Source organism: Nelumbo lutea, chromosome 6 (assembly GCF_056320005.1).
Source record: "Nelumbo lutea isolate HS-2025 chromosome 6, American lotus-T2T, whole genome shotgun sequence".
NCBI lineage: Eukaryota > Viridiplantae > Streptophyta > Magnoliopsida > Proteales > Nelumbonaceae > Nelumbo > Nelumbo lutea.
This window is the reverse complement of record NC_142689.1, coordinates 12,184,893-12,210,411: the sequence shown is the minus strand read 5'-3', so window position 1 is coordinate 12,210,411 and position 25,519 is coordinate 12,184,893. Positions and strand designations below refer to the sequence as shown.

General features: G+C 35.6%; 1 protein-coding gene across 4 annotated transcripts; it reads right to left on the bottom strand.

Annotated features, from left to right (window-relative positions):
* Nucleotides 1–1,047: 1,047 nt before the first annotated feature.
* Nucleotides 1,048–25,519, bottom strand: LOC148847359 (arginine--tRNA ligase, chloroplastic/mitochondrial-like). 4 transcript variants are annotated; one of them, XM_088949147.1, is made up of 18 exons: nucleotides 24,997–25,519; nucleotides 24,635–24,705; nucleotides 24,323–24,459; nucleotides 24,050–24,125; nucleotides 23,777–23,878; nucleotides 23,482–23,697; nucleotides 21,073–21,153; nucleotides 19,551–19,634; nucleotides 19,248–19,352; nucleotides 16,390–16,568; nucleotides 12,534–12,618; nucleotides 9,211–9,397; nucleotides 8,562–8,631; nucleotides 6,084–6,153; nucleotides 2,149–2,238; nucleotides 1,912–1,980; nucleotides 1,667–1,765; nucleotides 1,048–1,386 (listed from the first exon to the last, which is right to left on the bottom strand). In XM_088949147.1, exons 1-18 carry the CDS (start codon nucleotides 25,100–25,102, stop codon nucleotides 1,276–1,278), a joined length of 1,938 nt encoding a protein of 645 aa, XP_088805273.1. In that variant the 5' UTR covers nucleotides 25,103–25,519; the 3' UTR covers nucleotides 1,048–1,275. The 4 variants fall into 4 exon arrangements, with proteins under 4 accessions (XP_088805273.1, XP_088805274.1, XP_088805276.1 ...); XM_088949148.1 differs by having other exon boundaries at nucleotides 24,635–24,709; nucleotides 24,997–25,414; XM_088949150.1 differs by having other exon boundaries at nucleotides 24,635–24,709; nucleotides 24,870–24,997.

Here is a 25,519-nt window from a genome sequence, read left to right as displayed (position 1 = left end):
TCTGATCCCAATTGGGATCCACCCGAATGGGATGATTTTCCTCGGCAATGGGATGGGCAATTTTTCATCTTCTTTGGAGGGATGGGGATGAGGAGATTAATACCAAATACTCAACATAAATCCCAAATGACACATATCAGTGATTCAACCATCTAGATTAATAAATCAGCTCATGAGGTTTGACCCAAACCAAGATTATGATCAGGTCTCTACATCACCCGGCTACATCAACAACAGGTTGAAAACATTGCTAACACCCGACACGACCCTGTATTGTTGTAAGTGGAACCCATTACCAGCAACTCAGGCTTAAAATTTTCTTGGCTACCTGCATTTTTAAAGTTCAAATACTGATGGGACTCGGTTCAGGTTCTACAACTAGAGAGACCCGTTTAACTAAGTAGCTTGGGTCAATGACCATTGATGATTCGAGCAATCCGAATGAATGTGCTATATGCCTATATCTGCTATTGTACTATTGTATGTATATTCCAATAAATCGACCACAATTTTTTTATTCCGTGACTTGATTTTTTAGTAGCTAAAACATCACACCAACATGGGATATGATCATCCAATGTGTTGCAGCCAATGTACTGAAAAAATTGGACTTATCCCTTATCCGTTTGCTTATTACCATCAAAGCACATATGTTTGTCAGTTTGATCGAATACAGTTGAATTTGTGTTTTTATTGGAACATTTTTGTGCTTTGGCAGAGGAAAAAAAACGGAGTTTAGCTAGCATGAAAGTAAAAGCCAATTTGTAACCAAAAAAAAAAATGAAATCATTTTGGGCTATTTCGTTTTTCAGGCTTTCAGCCACACAAGTTAAATATGCTTTTCACAAAACACAGTACAGTGTAAAAATATGCAATCTTACAAGTATGATATAAACACAAGCAAGACAGTAAGACGCACACATGGCAAAATGTATGTCACTTAGGTTATGTCATACTTGTGCTTATCAAACACGACATAAATTGTGCACCAACTTTCCAATTATGGTACTTTTGCGTTCTGCCATATACAAGATTCTGCACCAGCCATACAATAAGCTTTCTCAATTTCACCTACTCCTTAACATTTATGGCCAAAATCTGCAACTTAGAAATTACTATCTGGGTTACACATTTTGATGGATGTACATAATTCCCCCAAATCAAGAACCTCATCCATTTCTGTCATCATTTATAAATTATAAAAACTGAGTCGTGTATACATTCAACACCCATCTTAAACATATGATGGGTAACAAATAAACCATAAAAGTATTGTCATATTTTGTAGACAGGTACAATTCCAAGTAGATAAAAGCATTTCCTCATGACTACGGCTGTTGCTTCACATAACAGCAATCTACTCGTCTCCTCTGCCGATCCAACAACCTGCCCAAGTTGAAGACCAAGTGAGTTCAACAAGTTGTAAATTGATGTAATCATTTATCATTCAATAAACCTACAGAGAGTTCTTTTCTTTGCTTTCATTGTTTGAGTGTGCATGTCTTATAAGAGAGAAAATTAGCATCAGTTTTTCTAAGCCACCTAACAATTTGGACCTTTAGTATGTGCATCTCCAGCTCCTATGAGTTTTAATTACGATAAGATGAAAGCATTAAGAAAATCAGTTACTGAGAACTGATGAAACTTTTGAACAGATATACCAGACCTGACAATTGGAATAAAATTTAGTGAAGTTCTCCGACAAGTTGTAGAGATATTCGCACAACACATTCGGCAAGAGATTGTTGCAAGCCTCCTCAACAGTCTGACATAGGGGGAGTGAACATAAAGCATTCCATCAGTAACAGAACTACAGAAGTGCCATCTAGCATGTTATGTTAAGAGCTCGACGTAAAAGAACAAGACACTAGGAACAAATAAGAACTTTCTATGCAATCAGCAATCCCCTACCTCAGCAAACTGGAGTAGATGAAGCCCCAAGACACGCTCATCTGGATGATCCAGCACAACTGTTGCCGTCTGTTCCAAAGAAAAATATTAGAAACATCTAATTGGAACAGAAAACACACTCAAAATCAAATGGCTATAGTTTCATTAGCAACTCAGACAAATCAAATTCTAAGTTTAGGCATCAAGCAAGCTGCAAGCCTAAAGGGATAATAGAAGTTTAGCCTAAAGGGAATTTACCTTCTTCAACTCTTCAACGTCTTTACCAGATTTTCTGATGATTGAACAAATACGAGCGTGTGCATAGAGGAGGTAAACAGCTGTATTTCCCTGCTCATCAAGAGTTCCACATGAGTAAGAGAGGAAACCAAGAGAGAAAGGGATGGAGTGTAGAGGAGAGGACAATAATGATGATGATCAACGTGCTTGATCATATTAATGATGCTCCCTATAGCTATGAGACCCTGAAGTGCACCACATTATATTTTATTGGGTTGTGCAGATGAACTAATTTTGAACAAATGCCCAGTTACTGGTGTATACCAAGAGATAGTAGATATGAATATGCTCCTAGGTTGCACAATAATTCATCCCATACATACATTTAATACAAACCCAGGAATGATTACCAAAATTTCACTTGGTGAAGCCTCTCAGAGATGCTGTGTAGCAACAAAATTAGTACAAGCACTGATACCATGTATGTAACCTAACATGTAATTAATGTTCAAAAGAATTTCTACCTCCAGAAAATGATCAAGGAAAAAGTTTTAAGCAACACCAAAAGGAGCAAGGCGAGTATTCCGTGTCAAGATATGCCTCGTGGCCCATTATAAAACTAGAAGCTTATACCTATTTCAAACCAGTTGGTATCAACCATATGACTCGTGATCATTCCTAGGGGTGCTCATAAAAAAAACGAAAAACTAAACCAAACCAAAAAATCTGGTCAACCGAATCAATCAGTTCGGTATTTTTGAAAAACTGAAGGTACTGGTTCAGTTTCAGTTAACCAATATGAAAATCATTTATTAACCGAACAGACCGATATTATATATATAGTCATTTATAAAATATAATATATTTATAATAAATTATATATTATATATTATGTATAATATAATATAGGGTAAAATACAAAAGCCTCCCTTCTGTCACTGTTCTTGACAGAAAACGTTAGATTGATGCACCATTTTTTCCCAATACCCATTCTACCTTTTATAAATTATTTTACATACAAAATTACTGAAATAACCCCATTTTAACTCAACAAAAACCCCTTTTAATAATTATTTCAGTAATTTTACATACAAAATTACTGAAATATGTTTTTTTTAGTTATATAGTATTTATATTATATTTATATATATATAATATAAGGGCAGCCAGTGCATGAGGCTCCTGCCAAAGTGGGGTCTGGGGACAGATGTACCAGCCTTACAGAGAGGCTGTTTCCAAATATTCATTTATAATGTATATTATAAATATAAAAAAAAACAAAAAAAAACAAAAAACCAAAGAATCAAACTGGTCAATTAGTTAACTGATTGATTTGGTTTGGTTTTGGTTCGGGACAATGCAGAAACCAAAGGGACTAGTTTGGTATCTCAGGTCCTATTTTTTCCTAGGTCTCACTCCCCACCATCCATCATCATCATCATCAAGAAGGGAACCACCCCAACAAAACATGATCAAGCACACAGACGTTTCAATCTAATAAATGATAAAATGCTTCAAGAAGAAAAAGGCATACAAGAAAGAAAAAGGGTATAAAAGAAGACAGACAAATAGCCCAAAGAGGCAAAAGAAAAGGAAACCCTGCACATTATTCCCCGATCAACATCCAGTAACCCAAGAAAAACCATCAAGAGCCATACCAACCACAAGAGAAAAAGAACATTCAGAAAGAAACCCCCAACAAAGACAAATCATCCAAATTCCAAACTGAGGACATAGTCATACAATAAGAACCAGAACCACTTCCAGCCAAACACTAAAGAGGTGTTTGCCAATGTCTATGGTTGTCTTCTAAAGCAAAAAACAACTGCATTCTAGAAAGCAAAACCATACACATTGGTAAAAAAACCTAAGTGAAACTAAAAGGGGTACACAGCAAACTTACACCCTTCGCTATTTAATTTAAACATAATTCAGCATGTCCAACCTCAACTTAGACCCTTCGCTATTTAATTTAAACATAATTCAGCATGTCCAACCTCCCTTTTACCTGCAGTGCAAATATTCTAGATTAAACTCTCAACCCCATATATATTCATGTCAGTCTTCTTCTTCAATTCCCTCATTTCCACTCTAGAATGAACATTGTATCTTTGAAAATTTCATCTGGTAATGTTCCAGGAACTTTTCTCTTTTTCCATATCCCTTGAAGCATTGATCCTTCAATGAGAACATTTTGATTTAGTTTCATTACCTAACTTCTGACCTAATTCCAACTACTAGAAATATGAAACCAGTCAAAATTCCCTAGCAACACTCTCATATAAAAAAGATAGATGATATTCCCACCTTCCACACCTTTATTTCTTGAAAGGCAATTACCCCAATGCTGGTCCAAGCAATCTGGATCTCGTGATCTAGAAAAATCCCCACTAAACTTCCTTGTTTCATCCAGTGGAAAGATCCTCATCATCTCTCACTTCCTAATTGTCACACACCATCAGCTATTACTTTTCCTATTAATTACCATTAATGTTCTGAAAATCTTAACAGTTTCGTAAATCATAAAGAAAATTGAATTAATTCAAATCATAAATTACTTCTGTTTTTACAAACTTTTAAATAAAACATTACCCAATGTTGGTCTCAGACTCTCAGCTATCTGGGATCTTTGGAGGGGTAGACTGAATATGGTCCTAACCTTTGGCTACAACCTGCATTCTCATGTTTGCCAGCCTGAGATATTACCATTACACTAAGTAACAGCCCCTCCCATATCAACCAAGTAATTAAAAATAGATATACTAAAAATCCAAATATATATATATAGAAAAGTGATATTACTTTATTTTTAATCCATACTTACCATATATGTACATAAACAATAGAGTTTACCACTTGTATGCTAGAATCATGTTCAACTCGAAATCTAAACAATCCACATAAATAGCCTTTTAACTAACATATGATGGAAAATAAACTCAATATGATTTCTAAAAGGTCTTAAACAACCTTAATAAATCATTTTCTAGAATGTTGTTGAAATCTTACGATTTATGATACAATTCATGGTTTGAGTCATGAATCCCAAGGGTTTTGATTTGAATCTTATGTCCAAATCCTTTACTGCAATAATCTTACAATTTTTGTTTGAATCCTACAATTTGATTCATAAATCTTACGATTTATACGATTCAAATAAATTCAATTAAGAATTAGCTCTCTAATTTTCTCTGTTTTTGTTTATATCTAGTTTTGTCAAGAGAAATTTTTTTAAAGCCCTTACTAGAAAATGATTTATTTATGTTATTTAAGACTAGAAATTGAGTTTATTTTCCACCATATGTAGGTTAAAGAGCCATTATATGTGGATTTGTTTGACTTTCAAGCCAAACTTGATTATATCATCTCAGGCTTCTATTGTATAAGTGGTAAATTCTAGTATTTTAGGTACATACATGGTATAAGTAGATTAAAAATATGGGAAAGTTACATTCCTATATATATTTAGCTTTTTAATATATCTATATTTAATTTTTTGACAAGTTTATAAGAAATAGAAATAATCTTACAATTTATAATACAATTCACGATTCGATTCAGTTCAACTTTCTCTACGAGTTACAATATGATTACGATTTTCAAAACATTGGTGAGAGCTTCAAATCAAAACCCATATAAAGAACTTTTTTTATCATTAACAAAATAAAGAACTATTTCTTAATTAAATTGATAGGATTCAGATATAAAATTCAAATCAAAACCCCATATAGTTGGGACAAGGCTTAGATAATGACGACATGAGATTCAAATCAAAACCATGGAATTCATGATTTAAGTTGTGAATAATGAAAATACTAAAAACGGAGCAAGTAACAAAAAACAAAAAGAGAAAAAATTGGTATCACCCATCAGCATTTGAATGCCTAGTGCCATCAGAATCTTCAACTACAGCCTCATGCAAAATGTAAGCAGGAAGTTTGTGCAGGCAAATATACCTTATCATTAAGCATTTGATCAAAATTAAATGTATAATTTGTTAGTCGATTGTTCTTCAGATCAGCATATCTGTTAAAAAGCAAATTATACAGAGGTCAGAAAAAGAATGAGCAGACCCAGAGTGACCAATATATCAGAATTAAATTAGCAGACAAGCATGCTCTTATTGTAGTTAGAAGTAAAGCACGAGCTAACACAGTTATTGAGCCAAAAGGACAAAATGCTGCCACAAGACATTGCATGATACCAAACAGCAGCTTTCCAATTTGTTACCAATACAATGGCAAATACTAATGACAGGCCAAATTCATCTCCCTCTCCATCTTAATTTGTATCATGTGTTACAGCAAGGCATTGCAACAGCAGTAAGCAAATCCAACAGGAAGCACCCCTTTTCAAACACCCAAAACAATTTTAAGGCACAAACAAATGTTTGACTATGAGAAAAACAATTTACATTTGATTGATGATGATCCAAAACAGGAAATTGGGTTAAAAACTCAGCTGCTGAAATATGATTTTTTAGCCATCAATGAAAATATTATCTTGAAAGAAGAATCTGTAACACCCATAGAATAGAATGTGAATGGAAATATGGAAAAGTAGAGAAATAGAGGGTTAAAAATTGAAAGTGCAAATTTATCAAAACAAATTGAAAAGTACAAGGGGAAATACAGAAGCTTTCACACACTAAATTTGAAACTGCAAGAATTATCAGCCCCACATGCATCTGGTGGAGGATAATCTGGATTAGAAAGGGAAATAAACTGCTAGCTCTCAAAATATCAGAAAGCTAAAGCTCTGGAAATAAGTCTGTATTTTTACTTTACAGTGTCGACTTAAAACTTCAAGTAACTGTTTGAGTGAATGATATAGAATTTCATAGAATCCACCGGAAAAAGTGCACCATTTTGGGATAGTTGTATCCACTTAGTCATAAGGAAAGCAAGCAACATTTATTGAGGCATCCACATCCATGGTTGCACTGAGTGTTCTTCCCCGAGTTGTCCAAATTAGTGAAAACCCACAAAAAAATGGCTCCCACGGCTGCACCATGTGCCATTTCCAAGACTAAACCAACCCACTGAAAGCCACTAAACCTAGATGACTGTATGAAGTGACATCTGATTGACAACTTTAATACAGTATTTTAAAACTGACCTGGAAATGGAACTGCTTTCCGTCCAGGTGGCAGGCCAGCAGTTCAATCATACGATTCAAACAGGTCAATCCATGACATCATAAATTAAATAAAAATATGAAAACAGATAAAATAAAGAGAATAAGTTACAAAAAGAACTATAGGAAAAACAGGCATACCTCTAATACTATGTATTGATCAGATAAACAAAAATAAAAATGATAAATGAGAATGATTGACGAAAAACTAAAAATAAAAGAAAATAAATATCTGACCCATGACCTTCTGACTAGGTCAAATGGTTCAGCAGTTCAACCAGCTGGGTAAAATGTCATTGATCAAGTCAATGGTTTTTTGCAACTCTGGTTCAGTGTGACAAAGCAACTGGTCCAACTGGCCAATTTGGCTGCAGTTTGGAAACATTGCTTTAAGATGAATCAATCACCCCCTTCCCCAAAAGAAAAAGTCTAGATTCTGAAAAAGAAAAACAATATGGTAAATTACTTGTACCTTTCTTAGGGTTTTGGTCAAATACTAAAACCTCACCTAGGGTCTACCTACTAACTTATTACCCCTTACAGAGTTATAGTTTAGGGTTGAGTTAATTTCCAGTATTCCACACCTCTATTAACTTGCTGTAAGTTTTAGTAATGGAGCATTTAAATGACATTTAAAGTTTTCCAAAAGTCCATTTTAACTTTATATATCACCTACCTGTATGTTATATGGACAAAAAGCCCTTGTATTTTTGTAAAGGACATTTTTTCTACGATGCATTAAGGTGGGAATGAAAAATTAAAATAGGTTTAAGTAAAATAAAAATAAATTTTGAGATGTTAACACTGTAGTTAGTTTTTTAAGTTATTTCTATCATTTTCAATATATATATATATATATATATATATATATATATGAGGCAAATTTGACATTTTATTATTAATGGAATTTTAGTTAAATATGTACTTATGTCTAAAGTCTATCTCTTCAATTAATAACAAACCCCCTTCAATTAAATGGTCAATGAAAGAACAAATTAATAGATAAACCTGAAGGGAGGTCTTACTATTTCATGAAACCCCAAGCCCCAAGGGAGGTAGAAGTGATTCACCCAAAATTATATTCAAGTAGAAGCAGGCCTAATAGCAAGATTCTAATGGAGCAAGTTTCCAAACTAGCAATAGAGGTGGGACTTCCCTGTAGAAGCTTCCTGCAAGGATAAAACTAATTTGCCACATACACATCGCAGAAAATATCGAAGTGAGCCATCACACCCATCAAATATTTAACCAAGTCCCAAAGAAAAGTGAACAGGAAGGGATAGGAATAGAAAGCTCACTTAACAGCCCCGTAACCAACAGCTTCAGCAGTTTGTTCGAGCTCCTTATCGCTCCATTCTGCACCTTTACCTGGTCAAGGATACAAAATTCAGCAGTGCCAATAGTTAGATATGGGTTTTTTTAATAGTTAGATATGGTTACAATAAGCTTATCATATCATTCATCATTTTCAGTACAGGAACAGCCTATGCCTAATTGCCCATCTTGGTAAATGAGTTAGGAATATGTGAGAGATAAAGAAACAGAACAGAAAGAGTAGATTTGTCCTCGTCGAAAAGGGAAATGTTAGTAAACAACAGATTTATGCAACACTTTGTTTTTCATCCAACAGACAAGGTGGGACACCTGAAAAGACATGTCCAACTTTGCCTTATCTTTTCATGAGTTCCAACATGTATGTAGAGCAACAAATACAGGAATTGCACAAGTAAACAACAGATTTATGAAACACTTGTTTTTTCACCCTATAGACAAGGGGGGAACACCTGAAAAGATGTGTCCAACTTTGCCTCATAATGTATCTTGTCATGAGTTCCAATATTTATGTAAAGCGACAAATACAAGAATTGCATAAACTTGCTTAATCACATCCCCTATCAGGAAAGGAAAATGGGAAAGATGAAAATAGCAAGTTTGTAGTCAAACTACCTCGTTCAATAAGTGCTGCTTTACTGCGGTTCTTAGCTTCATCAAGTAAATCAACTAATCGAACCACTTCAGTGCTTCGAGTCCGAAAGCGCTTACCATCATCTCCAAGAACAAGACCAAACCCCACATGAGTTGCTTGGGGATAGGCCTTGCCATCAGATGGAAGCCAACCAGCACGTTTTGCAGCCTGAAACAAATCATCATAAATTTAGATCCATTTATGCAAGTAAAATTTCACTTCTACTAGCCCTTTAGATGCTACTAATCAACATTATCAAGTAACATCATCATTAGTCTAAGGTTCCAATCATCATTATTTGTTAAACAAAATACCTAGATTCATTTGAGAAAGGAGCCATTCATGAAAAACTCCATCACAGCATCAATGTCTTGCATTCAATTATATCTTATTAAGATTAATAACATGGTAATAAGGAATAGGAGAGGAGAGAATTATTTATCTCTGGGAGGTAGAATTACTTTAATTAAGTCTACACTAGCTAGTTTGCCTGTGTATTACAGTATTAGTTATCAGTTTTTAGGATCCCAATGAAGATAAGTAGGAGTTTGGAGAAGTTGATAAGAAACTTCTTGTGGGAACCAGGGGAGGAGAGGAAGGATCACAGGGTGAATTGGGAACTAGTCTCTAGGAGTAAGGCTGACAAAGGGTTAGGTTTAGGGAACATTCGGAGGAAAAATGAAGCATCATTGGAGAAATGGCTGTGGAGGTTGGGAGGTGAGAGGGATAAACTGTAGACGAGGGTAATTTTAAGTATTCATGGTCAGGCAGATGATGGCTGGGACATTGGGACTTTGGCAAGGTTTGTTGGTGCCTCTCCTTGGAAATCTATTCATGCCATTCTTCCATCCTTTTTGCAGCACATCAAGTATGACCTCTGCTCTAGGAATCAAGTAAAGTTTTGGGAGTACATTTGGGTGGGTGAGTGAGATGCCTTTGAAAGATCAATTCCCTTCCTTGTTTTCATTCTCCCAGTTTAAGGGCAAGGTTGTGTTCAAATTTCTAGTTCTTTCTCAGCCTAATTTTGGGTTTGATTGGGATCTAGGGCCTAGAAGAGGCTTAAGGAATGTAGAGGTTGAAAATGTCACGAATCTGGTTCAGATCTTAGACCGGGTGGTGCTGGATCCTTTTGAGAGGGATAAGAGATTGTGGACCCTAACTCCTTCTGGAACCTTCTCTTGTGCCTCTTTCTTCAAGTCCCTATTGTCTTCATGCAGTCCATTTGCACAAAACTTTCCGATTAAGGATGTTTTGGGTGAACTGATTCCTCCAAGGATTGGAGCCTTTTGTTGGGAAGCCTTCCTCGGAAGATGTAATACTTGTGACGTACTCCAAAGAAAAAGGCCTTTTTGATGTTTGTCTCCGAATTTGTGCATTCTTTGCAAGGCTAATGGTGAAAGCTCCTACCACTTAATAGTTTCTTGCCCCTTTGCTACTAATCTTTGGGAATGGTCTCTTTCCTCCTTTGGATGCAGGTGGACCCCACCGCCAAATATTCAAAGGATGTTCAGCCTCTCATTCTTTGGTTGGCCAAACAAAAGGACAAGGATAATGTGGAGATGTGTGAGGGCTGCTGTTTGCTAGACTCTTTGGGAAAAAAGGAACACCAAAATTTTCTCTGAAGTTGAAAGAAGTAAAGAATGCCTTATTGAAATAGTAACAGTGAGGGTGGTACATTGGTTGAAATCCTTGGACTTGTTTGTTGATATTTCTATGGATATGTTGCTGAATAGCTGGATGGAGGTGGCAAATTCTGCTCCTGCCTACTCTTTAGTTTGTCCTGTGTGGTCACCACCAGAAAGTGGACTTGTAAAGCTAAACTTTGACAAAAGTAGTGAGGGAAATCCAGGTCCATCAAGTGGAGGTGTTTTCAGAGATGATTGATAAAAAAAAGGGGGTTTTCAGAGATGAGGATGGGAAGGTGTTCACTTTGTATTCAGGTCCCATTGGGTTTGGAGACTCTCTCAAAAGTAAAGGTCTATGCAGCAGGGTATAAGGAAGTCTAAGGAACTGAATATACAAAAGTTAGCCATTGAAGGGGATTTAAAGCTGATCTTAATTTGGTTACAATAAGGTAGTGGGCTTTGGAAATATGCTAATGAGAGGAGGGAGATTAATTGGCTAACTAGAGGACTGGAAATCAAGTTTCAGTGGGTCAAGAGAACAGCAAATGTATTTGCTAATGCTTTGGCAAAGCAAGGGGTGGGAAGGGATCAAATGTTTTCGGCTGTTCTGTAACCTTTTCCTTTTTTGTTATCTTACTGGAGAGAGTTAAGCCCGTTTATCTCTCTTTGGAGCGTTATAACTAAATTCTTTTAATCTAATGAATTTCAGTTATTGATCAAAAAACAATAGGAGAGAAGAGCTTACTAGAAATATAGAAAGGAAAATTATCTAATACTTCCCCTCGTTCTACTGAGTACTGACAATGTCTAAAGCTTCCCCTCAATTTTAGATACCTCCAAGGAACCCCTTGTCAGATTTATTCCATTAAATAACAAGTTAAAAGTGCAAAATAACTACTCTACACACCATACATAGTGTACCATTGTGTATTCTAATATGCCCAAAATACCCTTAAATAATGGCTGCTATTACACTTCCCCTCAATTTTAGATACCTCCAAGGAACCCCCTGTCAGATTTATTCCATTAAATAACAAGTTAAAAGGTGCAAAATTACTACTCTACCCATCATGCATAGTGTGCGGTTTACTGTTGTGTATTATAATATGCTCAAAATACCCTTAAATAATGGCTGTTCTAAATGAACAAAATCCATTCACCTAACAGATAGAGGACCCATTGAAGTGATGAGTCGTTAAGCATGAGGACACATTAGTGTTAGATATTGGGAAATTAAATGGATAGTGGCAATCAAAATTTGGATCTTTGCAACTATCAGAAAATCAGTTTAATATTTAGATTTGGACATACCAATGTAAAATAAAATCAAAGTATTCATTGCTTCTATTTTCTAATAATCGAAGTATTCATTGCTTCTATTTTGAGAGGAACAGACTCAGAGCAACATGGTTAGCATGTAACAGGGGTATTTTTGTCACATTAAAAATATGTGAAATGACATCGAATGGGTTATTTTTGTGTCATTTAAAATTACCTTTTATGAAACCATAAGAAGGCGTGACATAAGGGAAGTATATTACTCACAAAAAACTTATGACAGGGTTCTTTGGAGGTATCTAGAAGTTGGGAAGTTCTTAGACAATTTCAATAAAGTGAGGAGAGGCTTTAGATAATTTCCCTATGGAAAATGTGTTGCAAATCAATAGCATTGTGCATACACTGAAAAACATTTCGAAGTGTTGTTGTTGCCCAACATCAGTGACATAAATTATCCATTCAGCTTTTTCTTCATTAAGACGATACCTGCAACATTGGAAGCAGAAAAATAAAATAGTACAAGTTTTATGCATGAATGGAATAAATATAAATGGATTAAACATATATATAATGCAACAAAAGGAAAATTAAAAACTCAAAGCACAACAATAAGGTACTGGTGTTGGTGTGTCCATTATCAAAGCAGATGAAACCAGGAAGCTCTTAAGAACTTCATATTCTACCTTGCAAGCTGTGGCAAACCAATCAAACAGAAAGGATAAAATATGAAACAAGGCCATACAAAAGATTAGGACTGTAAATGGATCAGATTCAGCAACATATGAATCCAAACCAATTAATGAAAACTAATCTGAAATCCGACCAAATTTGAACATCTTGAATCGGATTCGGATTTCATCCAACTCTACTTCACTTTTTAATAAAGAAACGAATAAAAAGTTAATTACTTTTAACTTATATATATAATAAAGTAATAAACTAATATAAATATATAAATATATAATAAAGTGATTGTTTATATTTATAAAATGCTATTATATGTGTGTAAGTTAAAAGTAATTAATTTTATTTTTTAAAATTTTCTTTATCTTAATGACAACAGAGCAGATTCAGATTCTGAGTTCGATAGTTGGGATTTTGGATCAGACTTGGATATTAAGTTTCAGTAATCGGATTGGATTCAGATGTGGCTAGATCTGATCTAAACCCAACCCAATTACAGACTTACAAAAGATCATCCATCATATTTTAAGGCTCAGGGGAAGGAGAAATTTTGCATCTCATAATGATTAAAAAACTAAAAATGATAACAACAGACAAATCATCCACTAGATGCAATAACTTCACGGAAAGCATTTACAAACTAATTGAAAAGATTTTATAAATCAACCAAGCAACTTAAGTAGAACATTATTCAAATTTTAACAAACTACAACATCCAAAGTGTATCTCTTTCACAAACTGATTTCCTTATGCTTAAAATCACATTTTCAGACATGAAGAATTAAAATATCCATGATTTCTGATGTTCAATCTGATAACCATGGCATGCAAGATTATAGCTCCACCTCAATCAACAAGTTTCATTGCATACCTCCAGCCTCCAGGCAATAATGTCAAGCCATTTTCATTCAATGTTTCTAAAACCTAATGGCTGAGGATTATTTTTGGTACAAGCATGATTTAAGAAGGAAACTTTAAGTAATCACAGAAATGCTATGATCTGTCAACATGGCCATGGTTCTTGTGCATCAACAGAGAGAGAATGCCAATTGCCAAGTATACCAGGCCCTTAGAGAAAAGAGGTTATTAATTATCAGAAAAGGGAGGCTATCACCCAATGATGGTTATGGACCTAATCTGTGGCATTTTGTGTACAAAGTGGCTGTTTATGCCAGCGCCTTAGACAATGTTGGCTAAAGTCTAAAAATTAGAGCACTACCAAAAACTGTCTTCAAATCTAGAAAAGGTTGCCATGCGCACTGTATGCGTTTATCCATAAGCATTTTTTTGATAAATGTTTATCCGTAAACATTACACACACATATAAAGGGTCAGGAAAGACAAAATGAATAAAATATACAGTATGTTGATGACAGTCTAATTTTTTGGGATGCATAGGTGGAACAAGTTTTGCTTTTGAGAGCTATATTAAAATGTTTCAAAATGTTGGCAAGTCTGAAAGTAAATTTTATCTAAGGGCGTGATAATAGGTGTGGGGATATTTCACAGAATTTAATAGAGGGCTGTGCAGCAGTTATCGGGAATCTTGTGGGGAGTTCCATTACGTATTAGGGCCTGCCCATTGGTGCTAAAGCCTCAGCTGTATCCACATGGCAGCCTGTTTTGGATAGGATTGTTAAAAGAATGGTAGGGTGGGAAGGGAAGTATCTTTCTCTTGGTGGTGAATCACCATAATAAAAGGAGTGTGGAGTGCTATCAAATTTACTCATTATTTATCTTCAATGAAGATTCCTGCTTCAGTGACTGATCCATTGAGAAGATGAAGAGAGAATTTTTGTGGAATATTAAGGTGATGGAAAGAAGACTTCATTTAGTTAAACGGGACTTGGTGTTGTAGGACAAAGAAGGATAGTGGGTTGGGAATTAGAAAAGCAAGAATTTTCAACAAAGATTTATTGGGGAAATGGTTGTGGAGGTTTGGGGTTAAGAAGAAAGGCTTGTGGAGGAGAGTAATTAGATGTAAGTATGGAATTTCTTTGTTCAGTTGGGATTCTAAAAAGGTTTCAGCATCATGTGGTATCAGTGTGTGGAAGGGTATCATCATGAAATTCCATTCAGCTTCGCTAAATTTTACTTCAAGGTTGGAAATGGAGCAAGTATAAGGTTTTGGGAGGATGATTGGTCTTGTTTTGGGAGGTTTTGTGAGATCTGCCCAAGGCTGTATAGATTAAGTGAGAAAAATGTTGCTATTAATCACTTTTATGAGATGAGGAAATTTTCAGTTGTTTGTTGCTCTGTTTTTTGGAGACCTTTGCTGGAGAAAAGTTTGAGGAATGTGTGAGTTTGTTGTCCAAACTTCAACATGTGGAGATCAATCCTAACAGGTCAGATCTGAGATGGCAGAACTGAAGGAGTGCAGAAATGGTCAATTCACAGTAAGATCTTTCTACCAAAGTGTTGACAAGAAAATCAGTATTAGCAGTCTAATATTGGCAAGGTTTGGGGTAACCCCGTCTCTCCAAGAGTTGAAGCTTTTGTGTGGCTGGTATCTTTGGATTGTATTCTTTTCTTTTTTTTTTTTTTTTTAAATAATCTTTGGATTGTATTCTTATGCAGAACCATTTAAGAAGTAGAGGTTTCCAGATTGCTAACAGATGTAATTTACGTGAGGACCATGAGGAAGATATTTTTGCATCTTTAATTGGGTGCTTGCATACTAAGTTTCTTGGGGGCATATTCTTTCAGTTATTCAGGATTAACATGTAGATGTGGGCCTCTAACAGTTCAAAAGAAAACTTCTCATGCTGTCCAGTTCTTCAAGTAAGAAAGAAAAAATTGTGTGGAGTTGCAGTCCTGCAATTTGTTGGGAGGTGTGGAAGGAACTTTTGAAGACAATTCCAAGATCAAAGAAAAACTGTGCTGTGATTGGAAATCATCTTCTAGATTGGAAGATGAAATGAGGATTTTGGAGAGGGGTTCTGGTATTTATTGGAATTGAATGTGCAGATTTGAACTTGTAATTTGTGCTTCTTCTATGTTTTAGTTTTGTTTCTTTTGGTTATCACTCATCACCTGATGTACTTTTTACCTTCTAATGAATTTTCTTTTTTATTTACTATCAAAAAAAGAAGGTGCCTTAAAATCATTCATGTGGCTTTTGGTTGTTACTTAAACATATATGTTACCAGTATGGCACAGCACAAGCTTCCCAACTTCAAAATATAGGTTCTTAATGTTCTACCAAGCAGGAGCTTCAACTTGTAATTTGTAAGAGCTGACAAGTAGGTAATGAGTATCCTCCTTGTGGTTCTTTCAGCAGCTAAGCTGCTGCCTTTGCCTTTTTTGTGTATACTTGTCTGTATATGTTATCAATTTCTTACATTATACAACAAGATATCACCATTCATTGCTTGGAGTAGAGCCTGCCATGAGACATCACATAAACTAGAAATCTTTCTTTTATTCTACTTTCTTCTGATTAATAAGCAGACCTTTTTTATTACATGAAAGAGGGAGAGGGAGGGAGAGAGAGAGAGAGAGAGAGAGAGAGAGTTCATTTGGAGTTAGAATACTCAAAGAGGCATCATCTACTTCAATTATCAGAAGACTAACCAAAGTGCTGCTAGATCAGTTGAAGCATAGTTGTATCCACCATCGCTCTTCACAACAATAAGAGGTATATTTTTCCCTTCAATGAAGATCACACGGGCACCCTCACTTTCTTCAACCATCCCTTGCTTACTTAATCCCTCAATAACCCAAGGAACATATGGGTTATAAAAGCTCTCTCCCTGACAATGTAAAAAATAAAGAAATAAACAAAAAGAAAAAAGTAAGTCATGATGTTGCATGCCAGCATACCACATTATTTCATTTTTGGAAAGGATACACGTAAGGAATTTAGGGGGGAAATAAAAGAACATAACAGGGTTATTAGGGTAAACCATACTCGAAATTGTACTTGTGTTACTGTTTTTTACTATACTCATGCTACACTTTAACACTTTCACTGGTTCAATAAATGAAATCTTTATTAAACATTTCAGAGGATAAGCAAAATTTTCACTAGTTCAAAATTACATAAAGAACCGAGGGGTGGGTTAGTTGGTATTTTAGCCGGTTTGCTCCAGCATGAATGCTCATTAGCTTAATCAAATGATCCTTTTTTTCCTTGTCCCAGTTCCCACAGGAAATTTCTCATTAGCTTCTCCAACTTCCTAGCTTCCCTAGATGGTATCCTAAAGACAGACAAAAAGTAAGTGGGCAAGTTTGCCAATGTATTAAGGTGATCCTACCTCCCAAAGAAATGTAATTCTTCTTCCATGGAGCTAATCTCTTCTCAAACTATTCCAACACTGGAGTCCAAAACCTGCTCTCCCTAGGATTTGCCCCTAATGGAAGCCCTAAGTAGGACATAGGCCAAGAAGAGATGGAACACTCAAGACACTCCGCAATAGCCTTGACCTCCCCACCCTCCAAGTTAATATCCGCTATGCAGCTCTTTTCCAAATTTATTTCCAGATTAGAGATTCTTTCAAAACCTTTGATTAGCTCCTTCAAGTTAGCTACCTTCTCACTAATACCCCTTTCACAAAAAATATTAGGTCATCTGCAAACTGAAGATTGCTGACGGGACCTAGTTCCTCCCTACTCTCCAACCCCTAACGATATCTTCTCTATTGGCCTTAGAAATGATTCTACATCAGCTACTAAAGTAAAGAGGAAAGGAGAGATCCCCTTGCCTAGAACTTGTATGTGGCTGACCAGCATTACCATCAAAAGGTAGAAGAGTTATTTGCGGAGCATAGTCCCTTCTATCATTTATTCAAATGTGTTAAGGAGTCATATGATTTTGATGGGAGGGAAAGACCCTTTGTCATCCTGGTGCTGATGTAATGAGTTTCCTGATGAATGCGGCCTCGACATTGGAAGTCACTAACAGTTTTTTTTATGTCACTAGCAGTTTTAGATAGAGGAGGTTCATATTTAACTAGCTAGCTGTTTTCTATATGGAGCATGGTAAATTATAAAGGTTTCTCTGTACAACACCTTACTTGCATTTTTAACAAAATTGTTTGATTACTCATCAAGAGAGTATATCAAACTAAAAGGAAAAAATACAACTGTCAGACCATGTGTAACTAAGCATGTTCAAATGGACAAATGGAAAAAGGACAAAACTAGAAATGAATGCATGATTGGGAACCTACAGATGGGTCCAAAGGTGACAAAGTGAGGAAATTTGACTATGATGGTTCCATCATGTGCATTGAAAAATATTGAGCAAACCAGTTAAGAGGGATTTAGCAAGTTGGAGGTTCTAAAAGGTTAATGGGAAGCTAAGAAGAATTTAGATGCAAGTATTGAAAGCAATCTTCAGGATCTATGATTTAGCAAGCATGTGATGTGAGCAGTGAGCCCTAGTAGGATGAAGTAGAGAGCACGACTTCTATAACTTGGTAAACAGTAAAATTAAGACTTAGTTCAGTTGAATTAAGTATTTCCACTTTAATCTTATTCAACCATTTTTCTCTTTTTTTCTTTCAAGCAATCCAAGCTCACCATTACTCAAGTTGCTCTGTTAAACAACCCCTAAATCTCTTATTTCTTTCTTCATTTGTCAGACTCTGGATTTCTTCAGTTTCTCCCATTGGTAGCTTTATCTCCAAATTGTCAAAACTCCATGGACCTAAGATGCAAAGTCCCTAGATTGCTAATTCATACCCAAATAGAAGATACTTAGTCCTAGAAAATCAATTTTATTCTTCTTTTTTTTGGTTGATCAGTTAATAATCTTTCTGATGGCAGAAAGGCCTTTGCTCATCTAAATTCCAATATGCCTTTTTTGGGTATAAGTTGTAATTCCGTGGCCTTTAAAGCTATACAGTGATAGAGATGCAACTTGGGACATGTTAACCCAAACACAACCCAAAAGGTTGGATTGGATCAGGTTGAAGGACAAGTTAGGATTAGGGTTGAAAAACATGAACCTGACTTAAATTTGCGTTGGATTAGGGTTGAGGCCTTGGGCAACCTGAACCTCACAACGTTTTCATGTTAGCATATACAAACAAGAATTTAGAAGACTAAAGGCAGAGGAAAGGCTGTTGGGTCTCAAGGAGGCAAGGTGTAGGCCTCAAGTATTCTGAGGCATAGGCCTCAAAAAATTAAAAAAATTATAAATATAATCTATAAAGTAAATGCATGATTTGAATAACGAATTAAAGCATTTAATAATTAAAAATATAATTTTGATTGATTTAACTTGTATACACTTAATGTATTATTATATTATTTTTTATTTTACCAATTTATAATTAAAGTATGACACCAAATTCTCAATACGTTGAATTCTTGCATTCTCATATAAAAAATATAGATAGAATAAACGTAGCAATTAGCAAGTCATTAAATATTTTCTTGAGAAATACCCCAAAGCTATTGGGTAAATACAAGCATAGGAATATTACCTTTTCCTCCAGATGCACACCAAGGCGTTGATACACCTGATCAAATTCCCTGCGACTTATTTCACAGATCTTTGCCCATGCTCTGCGATACTTTGCTTCCCCACCCTGCAGTTCAAGTTTAATCATGGAAAATATGAAGAAATATTAGACATAAAGTTCGAAGATACTGCTCCCTTTTGCTTCATGAAATTTGAAAGGCCTCAAGTCAGAAAAGGTAAATGAGAGAAAAATGTTCATCATAATCAGAAGAAAGAAAGATCAACCTCAAAGAAGTCATTGTCTGGTAAAGGATAAGTTATTCACCTGTAAACGAACCACCGCTTGCTGTGCTCTCTCCTTAAAGGCAGGATCAGCATCAAATCTCGTCTTGGATGCCTTGTAAAATGCCTAGAATAGACTAGTCAATTAGAACGACAGCAACTACCAAGATATGTTTTTAAAGACAAGAATGATCTTGATATCTTATACCCTTATAGAATATTCAGAGAAGTTTTCCATCAAATTAGAATGAAATAACAACAAACAGGGGAAAAGAATGATTCTTGAGGAGAAAGATCCAATCTCATTCCTAATCCCAGCATTAACAAGTTGACAAAAACTCAGAGGACTCTATTTAATTAGAATGAAATAACTACCAACAGCAAAAGAATGCCTCTTATGGAGAAAGACCCAATCTCATTTCCAAGATTAACAAGCTGAAAGAAGTTCTACCAAAAATATTAATAACACTGTCGCGTAAAAAAAATAAATCTTTGAAAAGTGAAAGTAACATAGACTGCTGTACTGAAATATTCAGTTTGTCCTGATCAAAAACACTTTAGAAGTATAACTACATTTCAAGAAAACATCAGTCAAAGGTCAGCACCAAAGTGGATCCCAGCCACTCCACTAGAAAGTACATAAACAATTTGACAGCAGGAAAGGGATAGAAAGCATAAAACAAGTACAAAGTCACCTTATGAAGCTCAAGTTTGAGGTGAGGGTTCTGTTACTTTTAACTTGAAATAACAGTTTTTACATCCTTTTTTATTGAACATCTACAGAGTAAGTTAAATTTCTAAATCAGCACCTCAATGATTAACCTTATAATTGTTAAGGCTGGAACTTTGTCATTTCTCCCATGTTAGCAGGGCTCAGATTTCTGTTCTCTTCTTTGTGTTTGCACATTTAGTTTTTATCCTCAGTATAGCTAATTTAAATTTCTCATTTCCCCTATTTCTTCTCTCAATAAAGCAATAGTATCTATCAGGACAAAAAAAAAAAAAAAAAAAAAAAAAAAACTCATCACCATTACAGGTACAATCATAGTTGTCAGGGAAATGAATAAGTGACATCTAGGTGACAAGGCGCCCATTACAGGTACAATCATAGTTGTTTGATTTTTATGTTTTAATATGAAGTCCATACTTTTTATGATGATTATAGATAATTACTAGTGAAAGATGGTTGCTGGTTGCTACAGATCCTAGGGAATTACCCTACGATTCTTCAGTATATATATCCATCCCCTAGGCATGCACTAGGCAACAAGGCACCCCCCCCATCACCTAGCCTCACCTCAGCACCTTGAAATTTACGGGTACAATAACACAAAGCTATCCTATTCAGCAAGAAGTTGACTTCTTTCTTAATTTCTAATATTTGATAAAGGAAATAATTCTGGACATTTTACACAACAGAACAAATGCAGAATGGATCAACAATTAGTGCTTAATTCAAGAACAACTTTTTCAGGCAATTGGTACTTTTTATTATTAATAACAATAATCTCCAAGCATCAGTGTATTAAAGAGGTACAATTAACTTGACAGATCTATTAACTCACCTGTAGATCTCCAATAGCTTGCTCCCCTATATCCTCCCAGTTTGGGAATTCCTCAAAAAGGAACTCAATCAACATACCAAACTGCACAAACATGCAAAATGTTAAATGTAGAAATGTAAATGAGAAAAGAAGAACTAAAACACATAAAATATGTATCCAGCAGAGACAACACAAGTGCTCCAATGGAATGGCCAACTTTGCAACTGATTAGCAGTTCCTGTCCATGTGAAAAACATTATGGTTCTTTTTCAGGAAAACAAAACCAAAAAAAAAAAAAAAAAACATTTTTGGTGCAGGACCTGATGTGCCAAATCTGTGACTTTCCAAGTTTTTTATGTGTTTATGGGTAGTAGAGGTATTGTTGTAACCTTTTGGTATACTTAAGTTATTAGTAATTTTCCTAGTTACATTAGGAGTTGGTTTTCCTAATTGTATTAGGATGTGGTTTGCCTAAATGGATTTGGAGTTATGTTCACAGATCAGAATTATATTAGTAAGTTAAAGCATAGTCAATAACTCATAAAACAAGTAGGATATGCCTTATTTCTAGTCCTAAGTCAACTAGGAATTGTCTTATAGGTCAAAGTCCTGGTACTTAGTGGACTAGGATTTGTGCTATTCCTATTAAATTTTTTAGTGCTGCTTCTTAGTTTGTTTTGAAGTAGGAAAACACGGGAAAAGGACTTACCTACCCTCCCTCCTTTCTCACAAATAAAAAACCAGTGTTTTAAAAGCACAAGGCACAAAAAAAGCGCAAGGGCCAACTTGTGCCTGAGGCGCAAGGCACAAGGCAAGGCACACGCCTTTTTAAGAAAGGCGCAAAATTACCAAAAAAACTAAAAAATCAAAAAAAATGTCAGAAAATTCCAAAAAAATGCCAAAAAATTTTAAAAACATTAAACATAATGTTAATAAAAATATAAACTTAAATTTTAAAATAAATGATTTAAAAAACCTATTATCTAAAATTAAAATACATAAACATAACATGTAAAGTGTATTCAAATGAAAATTTAAAAATAAAAGCAAACATATAAAGCATTTTCAAGCATGTAAAACCCACAATCTCTTTTTTTCCTTAACTGCATTGCTTCAAGTAGTTAATGTGATGTAAAACATATTGCATTCTTGATTCTATGAGTTGCCTTTGTAGCACGCCCCTTGAGGCAAGCCCAAACAAGTCTACGTTAGGGTCTGAAATTCTCATTTCTCACATAAAAAATAATGATTTTACAACTTCCATTGCCTTTTAACAAGATATTTTTATTGCAATGAATGAATGAACAACATAAGCAAATAGGGGGTTCTTGGTGCTCCAGTAACATAGACTTGTTCGGACTTGCCTTGAGGGGCGTGGTCGGGGGTCCGGGGGGCCCAGCTGTTAGACTCAAGAAAAAGCAAAAAGCGCAAAATTTTAAAAAGGTGCACACCTGGGCTGAGGCGCAAGGCGCATCAGGCGCACCAGGCACGCGCCTTTTGAAAGAGGTGCGCCTAGGACTTGGGCAAGGCACATACCCCAAAATGTGCCTCGCCTGTGCGCCTAGGTGCGCCTTTTAAATCACTGTAAAAAACAAGGCCCTCCCTTTTTGACATCAGATAAACTAAGTATGAGTTCCATACTTATGAAGTAATGTTAATTTTTCTTGATAGTGTTGATTCCTTCAAAAAGCTATTAGGTGTTCATTCAGAATAACACCCACTAGGTGTTCATTTCTATGTCATTTTATCTCTTTTTTTTTATGCAATCAATCCTGCATTAATTTTTTCATTAATAACAATTATTTAAGCAAAGGTTTTTGGAAATGAAACCCTCAACTCAAACTCTAAACTAAATAGGGCTCAAGCAGTCGAATCAAGTTCACGGTTATACACAATAACATATCAAACAAGTTCCAAGCTCAACCTAATGTTGGTCACATCATCCTATGTGTGGCTCAATGAAGGAACAGAGTTTGTATATAACATATATCAGAACAAATATATACATCAATCCATCAATCCATGCAATCGGTTCAATTGATTTGGGGCAACATGAGTAGAAAAGTATAAGAATGCAGAAAACTACAAACTTAGAGGATTCAGATGGAATCAGATTCAGGCAATTCTGTATTTTTATTACATGATCTTCCATTCTGTGAAAGATTTTTGCGAGTATATGAATGCAAAGAAAAAAGTTACATTTTTTTCCTCAATAGTTGTAGACCTGGACGCAAATTATGGACGGCCAAAATACTTTACCTTTTTCTCAAAAAAAAAGATATCTATTATTAATGTAATGTGGCAAACAAAACATACTGACACCGAGCATAAATAGTATAGATAGGATAGGATTAACACATTAATTAAATCATTAATGATCACAAAATTGATTTCTGCATGTGAAAGACAATATTTTCATATCATATTTACCTGTGTACCCCAATCGCCAACATGGTTCCGCCGCAGAACTTCAACATTCGAATATTCCAGCATGCGAGCTAGAGTATCTCCAATAATGGTTGATCTCAAGTGGCCGACATGCATTTCTTTTGCAATATTGGGTGAAGAGAAGTCAACCACAGCCCTTTTGACCCGGAGCCTTGGTGCCCATGTTTCAATACCCTCTATAAGCATCTTTTGTATACTCTGGAATAATAATATCAAAATATTAGGACAACAAGTAACAAATGAATCCCACGCATGAAAAGTTAACAATGTGTCAAACCTTAGCTATCCATTTGGTTGACAAAACAACATTGACAAATCCAGGTCCTGCAACAGAACAAGACTCTATCATTTTAGTTGGAGGAAGGTTCTTCATAATGGCCTGCAAATCAAACAGTGCATCCTTAGTCATATAATGTGACCAGATTATTTTATTGGATATCTCAATGTAATCAAATGATGATTTAACAATAAAACATTGTTACCAAAATCAAGTTTTTGCGTTCCACAAAAGGGCAAAAAATAAAGCAGTGGGAGATATCAATCTCAGTACCTGTCCAATAGCAGGAGGGCCCCTGAACTGAGTCGTCTTGCCTTTAATCCTTGAATATAAGCTCATAGCATTATTACTACATTAAAAAGAAAAAATAGAAATGTTTATTCCCGCTTAGCACTCGGAAAAACAAACAAATACATTAAAACCCAACTCAGGAGTATCTGAAGAAAAAATGATAAAACTGAAAATGAAGAACTGTTTAAATGAACTAAACATGGAGTCCAAATTCCAAAATCAACTTTGCATGTCTTCCTCTGGGTGAACCCATACCATTGATAATCACCAAACTTTCCAGTGCAAGGAACAACCAAAGGTTCTACATCCAATTCATCGGGGACCGTTGTTCTAAGCGATGCTTCAAATAGCTTCGATAGCTGTTGCTTGACATGACCCACAATTTCTTGGTCCTGTTCCATAATGGCAGGCAATAAGACTGTAACTAGCATATTTCGCACATAAAGGAAGCAAGAATCAATGTGGAATGGAAGTTCCGTGCAAATGGGTTTGTCAAGTTATTAGTTTTATGAATACAAGTTCATGCTGATATGTTCATCCAACCAGCTGGAACTGGAATGCACTTACCATGGTTGACACTGACACTGATGCCGTAATTGTTGTGGAAACAAGCCTTCGAGGTCTTAATCTTGAAAAATCTGTCTAATTCCACAATACCCACATCAAATTACGTTAAATAGAACTCAAATTCGCATAAAAACTAGATCTTTTGGGAAGAAAATAAAAGGCACGAATATCAATAACGCAAGTCATTCATTAGAAAACAAATTTTGCCTCTTTACTACCAAAAAACACTACAAACCAAAACCAAGATGAGAGGCGAGCAGACAGAAACGTTATCACAAGTGGAGATGCAAACAAAACCAAAGGCAGAGCCGAGCTCATCTGCAAACAACAATAACAACTAGAGAGAGAGAAAGAGAGAGTACCGGTTTTAAGAAGAACCGGGTGTGAATGCAAGTGAGAGAGGCGATTAAAGGAGACGAACGGAGGAGATGAAGAAGTCGCAGGTAGTAAATGTAATACCCTCGTCATGTCTTATTTATTCCAGCCCCTCCCCACTCTCACTTTCCACAAAGAAATTGTTTCCCTCGTCTTCTCTGCTGCTCTCGCTCACAGTCTGGGAAGTAAAGCCCTTCAGAACCACCGGATGGGAATCGTTTTTGGGAGGATGATGGAATGAAACATTGGATGGGAACCGGGTCGGGATCACTACGGGCTGAGGTGATTCTATTCTACCCCAAACTCAAACCGGATTCAGTCAGTACAGAACCCGTAGCACAGAAGTACGGAGATGCTCATCTCCCCCAAACTACCTCGCGTTTCCTCGAACTCGAACCCTAACCCGCCCCCACCGAAAATATTGAAATACAAGATTAGGGCTCCAAACGGATCGGACCAAATAGAATTCTATTCCGACGGATTTAAATCTTTGTATTTTGAATTCGGTTC

What these genes read in the sequence shown, in the direction of transcription:
- LOC148847359 (XM_088949147.1), bottom strand. Translation starts at nt 25,102, where the DNA reads ATGACGAGGGTATTACATTTACTACCTGCGACTTCTTCATCTCCTCCG. An exon ending in ACGTTGAAGAGTTGAAGAAG is followed by an intron (nt 1,981 to 2,148) that starts GTAAATTCCCTT and finishes TCTTTGGAACAG; the next exon opens with ACGGCAACAGTTGTGCTGGA. An exon ending in AATTTTATTCCAATTGTCAG is followed by an intron (nt 1,387 to 1,666) that starts GTCTGGTATATC and finishes CAACTTGGGCAG; the next exon opens with GTTGTTGGATCGGCAGAGGA.